At 41.3% G+C, this 16,422-nt stretch overlaps 1 protein-coding gene across 1 annotated transcript in view; it reads right to left on the reverse strand.

Moving 5' to 3' along the window:
- The window catches only part of sorl1 (sortilin-related receptor, L(DLR class) A repeats containing), an 89,982-nt gene that overhangs the window by 20,032 nt on the left and 53,528 nt on the right, over nucleotides 1-16,422 (reverse strand). Inside the window, exons 7-14 of the mRNA XM_074679097.1 lie at nucleotides 12,418-12,519; nucleotides 10,318-10,487; nucleotides 8,067-8,259; nucleotides 7,610-7,727; nucleotides 3,728-3,801; nucleotides 1,243-1,331; nucleotides 642-820; nucleotides 28-214 (exon numbers count right to left, since the gene is read on the reverse strand). Of these exons, the coding sequence (XP_074535198.1) occupies nucleotides 28-214; nucleotides 642-820; nucleotides 1,243-1,331; nucleotides 3,728-3,801; nucleotides 7,610-7,727; nucleotides 8,067-8,259; nucleotides 10,318-10,487; nucleotides 12,418-12,519 (1,112 nt within the window). The remainder of the gene's footprint in view (nucleotides 1-27; nucleotides 215-641; nucleotides 821-1,242; nucleotides 1,332-3,727; nucleotides 3,802-7,609; nucleotides 7,728-8,066; nucleotides 8,260-10,317; nucleotides 10,488-12,417; nucleotides 12,520-16,422) is intronic.

A 16,422-nucleotide genomic window follows, 5' to 3' on the forward strand; every position in this document is an offset into this window, starting at 1 on the left:
AATGTTTTTTCTGTGTGCATCTCTCACCATTCGTAGTCCTGTCTTGTGCAGGAGCAGTTGGAGACGGTAACGGGCCGGTCAAAGTCCTCTCCGTTAAAACATGTAGCGTGAGGAGCTCGTCTCTTGAACGTTATCTCTCTGCCGAGCAGGCACTCGTTACCATGCTCGTCTGACGGAGACCAGCGCTTGTAGTCGGCATCTGAACATGGAACGCCTGCAGGAAAACATGCAACATAAGTCACTTCCAATTTTTTAGGTGGTTCCCTAATTTTTTTAAATACATTTTGAAGTTTAAGCATCAGTCAGCCTTTGCTCTATTTCTCCTCTTTCATTTGCAAAATCTCCTGTACTCAGGAGCCTCAGTTTAAAGTGAGAACATCTACAATTACTTGTCTCCTTTTCTCAGTTATGAAAGTTAAGATCTGAGATGATTTCACCACTTATTTTCATGCCATGAACTCCCATCATACAGCGATTTCATGGCTGACAAATCTGAGGCTGCTATTATAGCTCCTTTAGCTTGCAGAGTAAGAGCATTACTTTGTGTTCACAGTTATTTAACACTGGATAGTTACACTCTTTCTAATGTGATCTTGAGACTGTTTTTGTTAAAATCTGCCGACTCTCATTCTTGCACTTACCCAGGACGTCTGAGGTGTTGACCTGCAGGATGAGCCAGCTGTGTCTCTGGTCGGCGTAGGAGCCGAAGATGGTGAAGATGGTGCTCTTCTCCCCGGGTTCAGTCAGCAGCTGATACACAAACACCTCTCTGTCTGAGAACTTAAAGTCCGTCCATGTCTCGCCTTCATTTGTGCTGAACCTGAAGGGCAGATGGAGACATTCAGCTTCCTTAAAATCATTTTTTTCTATGTGGAGGTGAAATGAGGAGAATGTGGAGCAGAGAGAGTAAAATGAATCCTCTCAGCTGAATCCACATGAATCTGCTGTCACAGTGGCCGTGAGAACGCCTGCACAGCTGCTGATGTTGCTGACATGTTTTATTACTCCTCTGTCTTTACTGGGGGAAGCTTTATTTACTCCTTTCATGTTCACACAATCTGTTCCCGCTGAATAACGAGCTCAACCTCAGGGACTCCTTTAATAGTTTAAAGAAACCTTTCAGCCTCTCGGGGCTTCATGTTTGGATTTTTTATTGAGGAACAGAGAACAGATTTTTCATTTTAGCACAAATCGTTTGTTTACTGTCCTGGAGGAACGTTTAATCTGCTCGTCTGGACTTACTTGAGATGTGTGGTGGCTCCTCCCTGAGCGATGGCCATCAGGATACCGCCGTGGTCCCCCCAGGTGTAGAAGTGAGGGCCTGCCAGAGCCTGGACAACAAACACATTCACATTAGCTTTGAGCAAAATAAAGATTACAGGCCCTAAAAATAACTTGTTCATGCAGAAATCAGGATGTAGGGCTGTCACTAAGTTTAATTTCAGCTTGAGGCCACTTTAAGTATTGCAGCCTTGTTCTATTTGTTGCCCAAAAAGCATTTTCCTATGAGCCAGCATTCAAATGGAGACAAATAACTATTCCCAGGACATCTTAGAAACAGAAAATAGTTGTAGTGATTTCTATTCTTGATGTTTCATTTAGATTTTTTTATTCATAACCATCTTTGAGCTAGGAAGGAAGTTTGCAAATACATGATACTACAGCATTGAGCTTTGCATATTCAGTGAGGCACAAAGCCCCAAAATAAACCAGCTCGTTTTCATTTCTTCTTTTTCATTTCTTTCCAAAACATCCATTTAAGATCACTGTTGGCTCTAAACTGAAGGCTCTTAGTGATAAATTGAACTCTAACAATGACATAAGAGGGTCAAAAGTTAACTTGTAAAGCAGACTGATCAGTTTGATTCCATGTTTGTCATCAGATGGATCCATCTTACAAAGCTTCAAGCTGATATGCCACTTTCCACTCAACCAGTGTCAGTTTAGGAGAAACAGGCTGCAGCTACAGTTACAGCTTATGGCTTAAGCAGGAAGTGGTTGCATTTCCAGACTCCATCAAATACATAAAAAAAAAAAATCATCAAACCAACCTTAGCTCAACAGAAAAACAAGTGAAGAGTTCTTTTATCAAAACGCTACAAATGCCAATTTAAAAAAATGAGTTCATAATGCCATTTTGCTGTGTACTGAGCCTTTTCACTGCTCTGTCATTATTTTGTGTTAATTCGCTTGTTGACTTGTTTAAAATGTGCTGTAAGATGCAGCTTTTCTTCCTAACTGCAACAAGCACCAATCCTGTTTCTGGTCTAACTCGGTCCTGAAAATTAAATGGATTTATAGCGTTTTGACAAAGAACTCCTCAAGTTTTAAGCTGCTGTCTTCCCCCATTGAGGACAAACCTGACAAAGCTTGACATCTTAATCATGTTCGCTCCCCTAGGCCAGATCATACGCCGCCATGGACTTAATTTTCACTGCTACGCCGATGACACACAACTCTAATTATTATTAATTAAATCCGCCTTCCACCATCTCAAAAACATGTCCCGTCTCCATTCCTTATTATCGGACTCTGTTACAGAAACTCTCATCCATTCTTTCATTACATCCCGGCTGGACTATTGTAATGGAGTCCTGTCCTGGGTTCCTAGCAAAACCCTGAACAGGCTTCAATATGTGCAAAACTCAGCTGCCAGGGTTCTTACTCGCACTAAACCCTGGAAGCACATCACCCCCACTCTCATTCACCTCCACTGCCTCCCAGTCAAGTTCCGCATTCACCATGAGCTCCTCTTACTCACCTACAAGTCCCTTCACCCCAGTACCTGGCTGATCTCCTCCACCCACACACCATATCCAGGCACCTGCGGTCATCTGACGCTGGTCTCCTCTCCATACCGCGGACCAAACTTTAAAAATTCGGCTGCCCCCACCCTCTGGAACTCTCTCCCCACAGAAATCCGCAACTCTCCCACTCTGGACTGTTTCAAATCACTTCTCAAAACTCACCTGTTCTCCCTGGCCTTCTCCGTTAAAATCTTATTAGTTTATCCCCTCTATTGTGAAAAGCGACCTTGGGTTCCTTGAAAGGCGCTATATAAATTTAAGTTATTATTATTATTTATTATCATTAATCATGACCTCATTATTTCTGAAAAGTTTAGGCCCACAAATAAAAAGTAAATCACAAAAGAAAGGCTTTTTTAGGAGCTCATATCACTGGGGTCAGCTGGAGTGAAGCCTCTGTGTGTCGACTGTTGAACTGACTCCTGTATGAAACAGATGAAGGAGCGCTACTGCCAGGGCTAAAGGCCCAATATTATCTCAAAAGTTCATGCTGATTGAGCTGATGAATTCAAACTATCGACTTCACCAGAGCAACTTGGATGTTAGTATCTATTCCCAACCACGTAATGTATAGTGTTGTCAGATGATGACAGGCAGTGATAGCAGATGGGTCCAGAGATTGCCCTGGGAGAAAAGAACCTCTAATTTCAACATTTCCAAAGTGCCCTTTGTTTTTGGTCTTAACTCTTGCAAAAATAAATCAAATGAGTCCATGCTTCACTTAAAGTTTAGGACACATGCACGTTGAGCTGATGATTTCTTTCCAGATTCAATTTCAAGAACCAAAAAAAGCTCAGTCCCTGTAGAGGCTGGAAGAATATCCTGGAAAAAACACCATTGGTGATATTTTGAAAAACTCTCTCTGATAGATGATCTGCTCCTGACTCAGATTCTCAAACTGCGTCAGATTTTGGACTGACCTCCTTCCAGCGGGCCCCGGCGCTGCTGGATACATACACATTCGGCTTGTTTGCCAAGTTCCTGCCAAAAGATCCTGCAATCAGAGGACAGAGAGACATTTAGCGCACACACACAAATGCATTACAGGGGTTTTCCCTCTGTATTATAGACTGGAGGAGGCCAACACTCTGTCTGCTTTACATGTGGAAAACCTGAAACTTAAGATCTCAAACCAGAGCATTCAGTTTGTCTCCATGCATCTGACCTTTTTCATGATACTTTCCTCTGACAGTGTGACGTAGAAGAAGGATAACAATCTACTCCAGCAGAGAAATGTGGTTTTGGAATTGGCAAGGTAGAAAACTCACAGGAATAAGATGCCGTATCTCAAAGATGATTTATAAAACGAGGTTGAAAGTTTGTTACTGATCTTTAGCCATCACTGTTGCATCAGTAGGAGTAAACAGTGTTCGAAAGTTTTGCAAAACGTATCAAGTTTGAAGATTTTCACTCTGTCAGGATGACAGTGTGAGATGTTTTTGTAGATACTGAATGTTGCAAGTCTTGTGAAATTTTAGATTTCATAACCAAAGCTGCAGCAAATCATCTCATGGAAGACATGAGTGTCTGACCTTAAGGTTGTAGATATACTTTGGGTTGATGTCGAGTCGTTTCATGGATAAATAAGATTCAATCAGTCGAAGAGCCACAGGAAAAGTTGATGCCCAGTCTCTGGGGTGATCAGATTTTCTTTGCTTTATGAGCAAAAACCTGTAGTTCTATAAAGATTCTTGGGAGTCTCATCTTCAAAGATAGTGTCTGCAGACTAACATCCTTCACTGAGATTCAGAATGGCATTAATGCACAAGAAACAAAAGGCCTCCCTCCTTTAATCCATGAAATCATCTGCATTTATTGACTGGATTTTCCTCTCCAGCAGTATCTACCTGAGGAGCAGACAGATGCCTGCTCACATCAATCACTGAAATCAGATCTGTCAGGGTGAATGAGTTGGAGAAGCAGAGATTAACATGACAGGAACAGGACTGTGTGTCTTTTGAGGGCTGTAAAAATGCCTGTGAAATGAATTAGGCTCCGTCTCGGAGTAAAACAGGCTAATGACTCTCATTAAACATCATCCGACAGGCAGACAGAGGCTCGAGACAACGGAACAAATGTTCCACAGGAGACGCTCTGCTTTTGTGCTGATATAAAGGTGGAAAGCATACAACTGTAGACACTTTAAGTGAGTATACTCTGGCTCTATATTACAGTATGAACATTCAAAAAAGAACTTCACACCTCTGATTACTCAACAGGTTTGGACTGGGATGACAAACCTGAGCTTAATAAGATGAAAAATGGTGATGAAGGATGCCCATGGAATGATGTTATCCATGTGAGCTTGGACTAATTGTCTGCTTTAAGGATGTCAGCTTCACTCTGAAACTGAGGAGTCGTCATCAGCAAAGGAAGAATCTGTCAAGTTTTGTCAAAATGGATTAAGTGCGGCTACCAGGAGCCTTAGTTTTGTCTCTTTTTAGTTTGAGGAAGCTGCAAAATAACCAGGATTTGATCTCATGAAGGCCATTAGAGAGGGAAGTGGGCAGGAAAGAGGAGGAAGATTGGGTGGACAGGTAGAGTTGGGTGTCATCCACAAAGCAATGAAAATAATGTTGCATCTATAAGATGGTTAAGAAACAAAAGAGGACCCAGGACAGAACCTTGGGGGACACCAGTGGTGAATTCAATGGACTGGGATTCAGACTTTAGTCAGTGTTTCGGTTAGAGGTAGGGTTACATCTACATTTTAGCTTGAGCACGTATTAGGACAGTACCTTGGTGCTTATCGATGCTTTGTTTGGCTTCATGTATCTCAATGGGAGGAGATGGCACCATGTAGTTTGGGTTTAAGGTTTTGTCTCTCAGTTTTACCCAAAACGCTTTTGTTTGACTGCTTTTTGCATATTAAGTAGGTTCTTCAGTTTGGTTTTAAAAAGCAGGATATTAAAGAGAGGGTATTGTGCTCTTTTTTAGTCCCCAAACTGTCGCTCTGGCGCCCCCATAGGAGTTTTACAGGATCTACAGGTCAAAATAAGCATTCTTCTCTCTCCTTGCTGTTTTCAGCTTCCGTCTCAAACACTTCATTTGAGCTGCTGTCTCTTTAATCAGGATCGGGATTGGAATCCGAATCAGAAATACTTTATTGATCTCCAAGGAGAAATTACATTAAAGCGCCCCGCTCCACAATCCTGCTTCCCTCTAATTGGCACAACCCTCCAGAGGCCTGAAATGGGTGGAGCTCTGCGCAGACCTTGGTGTTTGAGGTCCACTGCTCCAGTGTGTCATGAACCAGTGAGGAGATCTTTATGTGAAGACCTTCTGAAGATCAGTTTTCAGACAGATTCAGAGATTTCCACAACATATGAACATGTAGAGATTTGAAAATCTGCTCACGTTAAGTCTGAACATCTGGCATCGGAACTTTACATCCATTTTTACATTATGGGGGAGAAGAATACCAGCTCTTTAAATAAAATGTGAGTGGACCAATCAGGGCTGTATTAATATATATATATATTCATGTTGTTTGTGTATCCTGACAGGCCATATGTTGAACACTTTAATTAACATTTCATCTGACATGCCGGTCAAACGTGCACAGGAACACACGAGCAGTTTACTCCGGCTGTTGTTTATATAAACATGTCAGTGCTATATGTGTGTGTGTGTGTGTGTGTGTGTATGTGTGCCTGCCTGTACTCATGAGTGTGTGTTTGACCTGTCGAGTGCCCGCTGGGTGCAGCAGCAGTAATTAGCCCATCTGTTTGAGAGCGATAACGAAGGGAATGGCGCCGGCGGTTGCCAGTCCTGCCTCCACTCTCTCCTCTCTGCTTCTCTCCTTCTCTCTGACTGAGTCTCCTCGCTCTCCATGCCCATTATCTAATAAGAATTTAATTAGAGCGACTTGCTGGGTGCAGCGAAAACAGTCTCCTAGACACTGAAGAGTATCAACAGATCAATGCTTTCCATCGGCTGTAATCGGGCAGACGTTTGGAACCTGAGGCAGAAACTCGTCTCCAAACTGTTCCCTTCTGACTCTGACCAAACTGCCCTGTCTGCAACATGTGGGAGAAACTCACCCGTTAGATTTTATTTTAAGTCATAGATTAAGTTGTTTAAAAGAAGGCAGAGTTCTCCCCTCCTCTGCATGGTCTGAATATATTCCCTGTTTTAAACAATACAAGAGTTCACCTTCACTGAGGCAGACAGAGAGGAAGCTGGGCTCATTACCACAGAGGCAGACTTGTAGCTCTGTTTTGCTTGTATCCTGTATAGAGCAAACTTATCAGCATTATCAGAAGAAGAGGAAGTCATTCAGGAAACAACTCAAGCTCGTCTGGCTTCAGCTCCGAATATGAGATCACTCTCCAACAGATGGCATCCACATTCCCTTTATCCTTTCTGACTCAGAGACTCTCAAACAGTCCGAGTCCTGCCAACAGCTTTAACGATCTCACTTTTTTGTCTGTTTCAGAGAGTTTTAAAAGAACAGGGTGGAGAAGGAGCGAGATAAAGCTGAGTGAGGATGGATAAATTAAAGATATAAAAGCTAAAAGGTGCCATCTGTGATGTAAAGCTCTGATATTTAAAAATAAAAATTCTAAAAATACGAACAATTTCATTTAATTAATTGTCACCTGGTCAGGTTTGAGCAGGTTTTATGAGTGTTTGCTGCTTACATCAGAAATTTTTAGTTGGTTCAGAGTCACTTCAAAATACTTTCTTCCCTGTGTGTTTCTGTTTCTCCTTATATCGTAGAAATGAATAGGGAACTCACGGATGTTGAGGTTTAAAAAGAAGCTTTTCTGAAATTGTAATGCTGCAGCTTGTAGTCCCACCTGTAGCCATGATGAGGCCTGGTGCAGAGTCTTTGGATAAAATGGGCATCCTCCTCAGCTGGATGTTGAACAGCTGGCTCCAGCGCTGAGCCAGGTGGAGAGAGCAACCTTTACTGAGCTGAAACAAAAGAGAGAAGAGTCATGTGATGCTGCTTTTCTTTCCTTCTTCATCGCCCTTCAACACTGTGAGACAAGGATTAACTTTCATATAAGTGAAAGGAGCACATAGTGAGAGCAAAGTAAGAGGTAAAGGTTGCCCAAAGCGGGACACTGTTGGTTTGGTTTCTGACCTCCTGATGGGAGACATAAGTAGCCAGTTTGAACTACTCCTACCTTGATGGATCCTTTCAGGATTACCATGTTTTAAGATAACTAAACCAACCATAAACCCTTTACAGTAACTCAAAAAGTGTTTTCTTCTGCCTGCAGACAGATAAATTAGAAGTCTTCTGTGTACCTGACAGTCCACTGTCCCTCCCAGACTGTCTGCAGCAGGCGGCTGCAGCAGCTCCCAGGTCCCTCCTTTATCAAACGTGATGACGGATCTCATGTTGTCCTCGCTAACTGTACCGTTGATGAGTGTGGCGATGAAGACTCCTCTCAGCCCCTCCACGCGGTGAAGGTCTGCAAAGGGTTCATTGGCAAAGTACCTGAAAGAAAACACGGAAAGATTACAGAATGTTATTATTATAGTGTCTGAAAGAAAGGTGAATCTGCACGGTGACTGTTATCATAGTCAAGATGTCTGGCACATTATTACCTCCGCCAAAGAAGTTATGTTTTGGGGAGAGTTTGCCTGTCTGTCTGTGAACAGCATAACTCAAAAAGTAACAAACAGATATTGATGAGTTTTTCAGGAAATGTTCAAAATGGAATAAGGAAGAGGTGATTAAACTTTGGAGGTGATCTGGATCACCGTCTGGATCCAGGATTTTTTGAAAATGATTCTTTACCATTGTGAGATAGGGCCGTTTTCCCCATATGTGTCCATAACTCCACCATAAATGGTCGGATTGCTTTGCAAAACAATACAAGACAAGGTCACCATAATTTCTGACAGATTTAAAAGTATGATCCAGATCCTGGCAATATTCTGGATTATAAGATCTTGAATATGAAATATGTACTGGGTCACCATAGTTTTCAACACTGTCAGGAAACAAATTATTGTACAAACCTGCAACAAACACCAAATTGAAGCAGACAGTCTGCTGAAAGGGAGTATAACATTAAAGTAGGACTAAAGTGTTGGTGACAATCACAATATGCTTGGTGGAGGTCTGCGCTCTCTGAGTGATTTTCTAGTTTGCTATTTCATACAGAGCTGATGAACTCATGCGGATTCCTGTTTGGCATTCAGCTTTCTGAATCTCTCATTGATCCACTTGGAAACTTTTCTTTAAGGTTGTTAGATATTTTTTTATTCCTTTAAAGATTCAGGTGATATAGCTTTGCCTTTTGAAACGCCATCCCTATCATGTTATATAGTTGTCTTGCAGGTCAATAAAATGGCAATTAAGATATGCAACTGCAATTGTTAGGTTGCAATAATCTCTGCTCATGTTCTTAAAAACTTAGGCTAATAACATTTGAGGATGAATAAACTGGAAATTTTAAGCATAAGCACTTAAAATTTACAGCTTTAAGGGGCATATTTTTTACAATGAGGTTTCAACAACAATGACCTTTGCATAGTGCAAAAACTTCAATTGAAGCAGGTGTTTTGTCCCATTTCTGGTAAAAGAAACTGTCTGTCTCTAAGATTGGATCGCTGCTCCCTATGCAAATATGATGCATGCAGCAGTTTGTTCACATGTTGGGCTCTGCAGAAATGTCTTATTTTAAATTAAAACAAGCAAAAAATAAGGCCTGAATTGCTTATCTTGATTAAAAAATAGGGAAAGAAAAATTTACTTTTAATTTTTTTAATAAAAGAAATGTCTCCATTCAAGAACCTTGTCTGATAAGTTTTTTTTCCACTAGCAGATTTTTTCATCCATTATCAGTGAGTCAGGCTTCAATTTTGTCTTCTGATATCTTAAAATAAGACACTTTTCTGGGCTTGTCAGGCAACAGTAGCTTACAACGAGCATTATGAAACATTTTATTAAGATTTAAAACAAAAAGGTTGTTCATTTTTCTTTTTTTGCATGAGATCAAACCTCTCACGTGTAAATAACGAACACATTAATGGAGCTGCAGAGTGCGGGGCGCTTTCTGTTTGCACAGGGCGCAGCACGGGGACTCACGGCTAATTTCATTAACAGAAGACACAGTGTGACATAAACGGACAGGATCATCTCTGGCAGACAAACACCTGAGTCAACAGTGAGACTCGTCTGCCAAGACAACACAGCATCTCCCTGATGAGATTACGAAGAAGACGGAGCAGAAAAACAATGAGTGCAGAGCTGAGAGGTCACAGAGCTGCAGCGGCTCATCGATGGATGGCTATCGGATAAAGGAGCAGAGCAGGGCCGTGTTTACAAAGCCTCTGTTTTGTCAGACATTTGTTATGAGAGCTTTGTGACTTCCTGAGTCGAAAAGTTTCATTTGTCAAAGAATACATCAGCAGTGAGCAGAGAATACATGCCAGTCAGAGTTTTGAAGACTGGGCTGTATTTTTTAGAATAAATTTCCTTTGTATCTTTACTTCAACAGTTTTTGATAAATGTCAGATAGCATGCACGTGTGTGTTGGCGTCTCACCGTATCAGCGTGTTGCTGCCCGAGCCCTCAGGACTGTAGTACAGAACGTTCTCCAGAGACAGAGAGAAGGACAGGCCCTGGGTATCTGAGATGTACAGGTGTGTGACGTTGTTCAGGTGGTTCACACACACAAACACCTGATCCTCCGAAGCATCTGCTATGTAGTACTCCTGTTAGGGACAGAGGAGAGACACAGAGAGGGTCTTTTTACTGCACACACACTCTGCAGGGCTGATAACTGTTTGGACTCCATGTGTGAAGACTTCACAGATGAAACTTGGACTCGTACTCTGCGGTGTGGTGTAGGTGGTTCTTCCAGCTAAACCAAGAAGTCGATCATTTTGAATATTTTTAGACAGAAGAAGAAGCTCACAGTTCAGATTCAGCTTTCTGATGTTAAGACATCCACAGAGAGATGAAATAAGCAGCAGGATGGGAACTCTGACTCATCTCTGACTGGAGAAAGATCAAACCACCTGATTCCTACTGGATCCTGAGCATAATAATCAATGACGGGATCAGGTTAATGTGTCCCATCTTCTGACTTCTGCTTTACTTTGGATCCTTGATGTTTAGGAGAACACTTCAGAAGTAAACCAAACTCTAAACTCTAAGAAGCTACTGTTTTTCTGCACTTTTTCTTCAAACCAGTGGAGCATGCAGGGGTCATCTCAGGAAAGGAAACAAAACTTCAAACCTCGACCAACCTCAAGTAAGAAAGAGCGTTTCAATCATGCACAAAAACACTTTCAACTCTGTATTTCTTCAGGATCAAGCTCTGCATAACCACAAAAACTGAAATCTCAGCGAGTATTTGTCTTGTTTTCAGTAAAAATGTCTTTTAGACTTAATGTGATCAACATTGACCTGACAAGTCCAGAAAAACATCTTAATTCAAGATATCAAAAGACAAAATTGATGCCTACGTCTTTAGAAAGGTTTTAAAAAGTTTGCAACTCATTTATAATTTTTATCCTTGAATTAATTAATTAAATTAAGACATTGTCTTGATTTCTGGTGAATGTTGCTGAAAAATAAGTCTAATAAAACATTTTTACTAAAAACAAGACATAAAGACTTGCCTAGATTTTACTTTTTCAAGTGTGCACGAAATGCACATGTGTTTTTTAAGGCTGCATAGTTAATGCTAATTTTATTACAACAAACTTTTGCAGTGCACATCCTCAGTCAAACAACAAAATACAAATACGTTTGCACACAATCAGGTACAGAATCAAATATAAAGGGACCTTATAAACTAAGATTAGCTGATAAATACTTAAGATATATCAATGTAAGAATTAAATGTGATCATTTCCTCATCAGAAGACAAACAACACGTGATGTTTTCTGTTGGGCCTCACCGAGGTAGGATACAGAACTTTTGTTTTTGGAAAGGAGGAGGTTGCCTGTCAGAGAAATTCTGATTTATTTTTTTGTTTATATGTGAAAGAAAAAGAGCTGAGAGTGAGATAAGAGACAGGCAGCTTATTGGACTTATTCCAGCAGCTTTTAAGAAGAGAAAATGAGCAACAATGAGATCCTGCAGCTGATAGGAGCTCATGAGACTAAACGCTGCATCTCTAATAAACACTTTAATATTCAGTCATTTACTGCACCTTAGATTCAGTTCCAATCCTGAACAATGTAACCCCATTTCACAGACAATCCTCATGCAGAGCAGTCTGAGAGTGTGTGTCTGTTTGTTCTCAGTCAAACCATCAGGCTGCAGAAAAACACAGAGGCAGCTGTGTGACCTAGATGCTGCGTTTTCTGACTCCTGACCTGCACAAAAATGTATTTTTACAGAGTGTCACACAACCACAGAGCATCACAGCTGAAGCATTGATGATGATGTTAAATATTCTGAGAAGCTTTGCTTTGCTTTGTTAGACCTGTGCAATGTGTAGCACAATCCAGTTTGACTTAATTAGCCGTAACCTTTTTTCTAATCCTTGAAATGAGGTTTAGCAACAAAAACACTTTAATAGTCCTGTTTAATCGATGCATATTCACCCCTCATGTTTCTTCAGTTTACCTATCAGGCTTTAAAAATGCTATTCCTGATTTCTTGTGGCAGCACATGTCAAAGAGACTCACTGTGATTGGATGCCGGGTCATGAACTGAGCAGCTTTCATTGGCTGGCGGTTGTAGGAGACCCAGAGCTGAACAGATGAAGGGTCGTGGCTGCCAAACAGTTTCTGGAGAGGAAACAGAGACAGGGAGAGCACAGCTCGTCATTTATGCCAGAAACTTCACAGGTAGCCAAGACGGGGACTTTTCTCAGCATCTCCAACCTGGAAATGACAAAATCTGTGAAAAAACAACCATGACATGTATTTTATTTAAGTATCTCAGGCTGTAAGGACCTGAGACACTGATGAAACAGACATCTGGATGAAGCCATCCTCATATCAGAGGTTAAAGAGCAGAGACTTCAGCTACAGAGACATAATGATGATGTTTTTCTGTCCTGATGTCCCAGCTGTACAGAGCCCGACAGCTGAGTCAGACAACATTAAAAGTCCAGACTTTAAAGGACTCCCAATGGGGTACAATAATCTGTGTGTGTATGTGTATGTGTGTGTGTGTGTGTGTGTAAGAGACAGACAGAGAGACAGAGGGACTCAGAGGACACGTCTTCACTGTCATTACAAATGCATTAGAAGTCTTTCTGCTGGAGGGAGCAGAGCTCTGATCTTTTATGAATTACAAGTGTGTGCAGACCAGACATAGCGGGCATATCCAGCATATCTCATGTTTGTGTGTGTGGCAGTGTGTGTGTGTGTGTGAGTGTGAGTGTGCACATGTAAGTGTGTGTGAAGGAGAAGGTGATCAGAATCCTGCTGATATACTGACAGCTTTCAGATGAGTGACTCAGATTTTTTGAACGGCGGTACATAAACTGTCCTCCATGTACATGCTCAGTGATGACGTTCAGAGTGATTCATAGATCACCTTTTCTTTTATAGACTGAAAAAAAACATGACAAACACATGCGAAGCTGCAAAAATACTCTAATTTTCTGCAACATAATTTCTGTTTTTGGCTTTTGACTAAATGGTTGTGTGGTTCTGTGAACTTTGACTCTCTCAGAGAAGTCTCCAGCTGGAAACCATCTTCATTTAGACAGCTTCCTCTGAAAAGCTTACAAAATCAAACCAGGTAATCTGCAGGGATTTATGCTATTTGTATTTGATGCTGCAAATGACTTCTGATTAAAGAACATACAACTTGCAGCCTCAGAGGCTTATCTTTTTTCCACACTATTGCATTTTTTTCTGGCTGTCTATACATTTATTAGAGAGGATAGGACAGTGGATACTGTAAGATACAGGATGTAAGTGAGGAGTATGATGCAGAAAAGGGGCCACAGGCTGAGCCTGAACATGGATGACCGACTGAGGTTTAACCACTAGACCATCAGTGCTCTATGTTAAACATTTGTCTACACTATTCCTCACAAAATCTGACAGGCATGCATCCTGCAAACAGCAGTGTCTGAGAAAATTTTTTTTTTTTTTTTACTTTTGCTTAGATCAGGCTGTACATATTTCAACATTTTTCCTTCAATTATTGCACTGATACTCAGTCGCACAAAATCAATTTCAGGGTTAGTGTCATCAAAAGTCCATGGTATCTATCTGCGCAACTGAAATGCCGCCAACCAATTTAAGTCTTTCAATGTTCAATGTGTGATTAGTTTATAAAATTTACAAAGAGAAAAATCCAATGGGTTTTTTTTTATAAAATGTGTTCAGTCTCTTTTAACAAATCTTAGCTTAGATTTGAACTTTTACTGAGTTTGTTTTTGAAAAAATAGGAAACCAGATAACATGATTCCTGGGTCATTCAGGCTCAAATGATGGAACTGTTCCCAACAAACTTCCTGCTTCCCTCTTGTTACCTTTAAATTCTGAGTGTAGTGAGTCAACTAAACAGTCAAACATCATCATCTTCACTAGTTTGTCAAATTTTTATAATGTTGAGATAACAGTAGGCCCAGTTGTGTTGGCACTTCAGGGGAGATGTCATGTTGTAGCATGGTTGGGTTATCAGTGGTTGAATGGTGCTAGCTCTGCTAATGGTAGCCGCACTTAGCGAACTAATTTGACATTGTTTGGTTACTTGGCAAAATCCCGAGTTGTCTATTTCTCCACTTCATCTAGATCTGTGTTCTATCGCCTCATGAAGTTCAGTTTTTTCTCCTTCACCGAATCCAGAAACAGAGGAACTGTTTCTGCTTTTATCTCTGCACTTGTCAGAGCTCTCCTCTGAACTCCTAATTACACACTTTCACAGCTTTCCAACACTCTCCTCTTTCCATTTCCGTCTCATCCCTCCTTGCTCTCCTGGCTGTCGATTTATTTTGTGATGTTGTTCAGTTTTAACGGAGAGCTGAGCTGCTTCATTATTTCACTCTGAATTAATTCAGACCACCCCGTTCCTTGCTTTGACACCAACATCCTCCAGAGAGAGAGACAGGGAAAGATGAAAAGAAATAGTGAAAACAGAAAAGCAGCGAAACACGAGAAAGGCCATCAGGGAGTTCAACAGAGAGAAATCAGGAGGGAGAGGGGGGCGGTGAGCAGGCGGGCAGTGTCAGGAAACTGGAAATGAAGCTGAAGGAGGAGAGATGAACATCTGCGATTTATTCCAACTTTGAATTTAATTTAAACACTGCTTAGATGAATTTAAAGAGATTCTACCAGGCAGTGATTGATGATCATATATTTAATTCCTCACTCAGAGGACAAGGTTGGGATGAACACAGAATTTCATCTGATTACAAGGTCTAAAGTTTTTTTCCAATTCCTTCTGCCCCTGTTTCTGCCTTCTTGATGCTGAACTTAAAAGGGAGGTTTTGTTGTTTTTACATATTTAAAACAAAGATATAAGTTGTAACAATTCCTGAATCTGTCTGTAAACTTATCAAAATACTACATTTTGAAAACTGCACCAGATCTTTGCGAGGTATTCTGGAGACTTGCAGAAATGATGAGGTCATCTCATAAGGATCTACAAATTGGCCCCAAGCACCCCTGACAGACCTCCAGAGGGCTGGCCAATCAGAGGGAAAGGGGTTTGTGGAGCAGGGAGCCTTCAAGAGACAGAGGCTGAATTAGGAGTTTTCTAAAACACCACTGAGAGAAAATAAAAGGGAGCTGTACCTTTGGAAAGCTACTACGGGTGCACCAGAGGGTCAGATTACAGACTTAAAAGCACAATACTCCTCTTTAAAGGAGTCAACTTTTACAGGAATATTTCTGCTCAATCTTCACTTCTGGGCCTCTATACATGTGTGTCAGTGTCCGTGTCTGCCTTGAACTCTCTTCTCTGCCTGTATGTTGATGTTTTGGTTGTATTTGGACGTGTCTAGGCAGAGAGTATGAGTGCAGTGTTTCCCCTACCATTGTATGGGGGTGTGTCCCCTCCTTCGGAGGCACCTGCCCCCCTGGAAGTCAAGTTAATTTTATTTTCCATAAAGAGCCAGATCACAGCAGAAGTGAATTAGAGTTACCACTCTCATAAATCAAGTCTGTACCTTGTTTTTTTAATTTAACAGACTAAATATCCTTGTGTTATTCAAGTAATTTATATGAAGGGATGTCTCCGTTAACAGGCGCTGCCCAAGTAGCTGCCTGTTGCAGCAGCTCTTTTGTCTTTGTCTGTTTCTTATGATTTTTTTGTTTCTTTTTCGTCATCTTTGTTTCGAGAGTGGATCATTACTTTGTATGGTTCATTGTTGGTCACAGACACCAAACTTTTTGTGGCTTCTGCGATATTTTTTACTACTTTTCTCCTGTGTTTGTCTGGAGATCCTACATGTAACCATGGCTGCATTGTTTACATGTGAACTCAGCTGTTAGCAGCCTGTAGCATGTCAATGCTAACTGGTGTAGGGCTTGATGATTTCCCTCGAGCTGAGGAGAAGGAGGTGAGGACAATGTGCTGGTTCTCGGGTGTAAGATGGGAGGTGACGACGTGGACCTCTCCTTCCATCCATCGTTGTTGGGAACGTGGGATCCCCTGGGGGATGGACAAGCTAGCTGTGCTAACCCAGCGGCATCGTGCTGTTCACGGACGTGGCTGACGGAGCTGAC

This window comes from Halichoeres trimaculatus, unplaced genomic scaffold (genome assembly GCF_033239565.1).
Source record: "Halichoeres trimaculatus isolate MK-OKI-2021-1 unplaced genomic scaffold, fHalTri1.1 fHalTri1_scaffold_9, whole genome shotgun sequence".
Taxonomy (NCBI): Eukaryota; Metazoa; Chordata; class Actinopteri; order Labriformes; family Labridae; genus Halichoeres; species Halichoeres trimaculatus.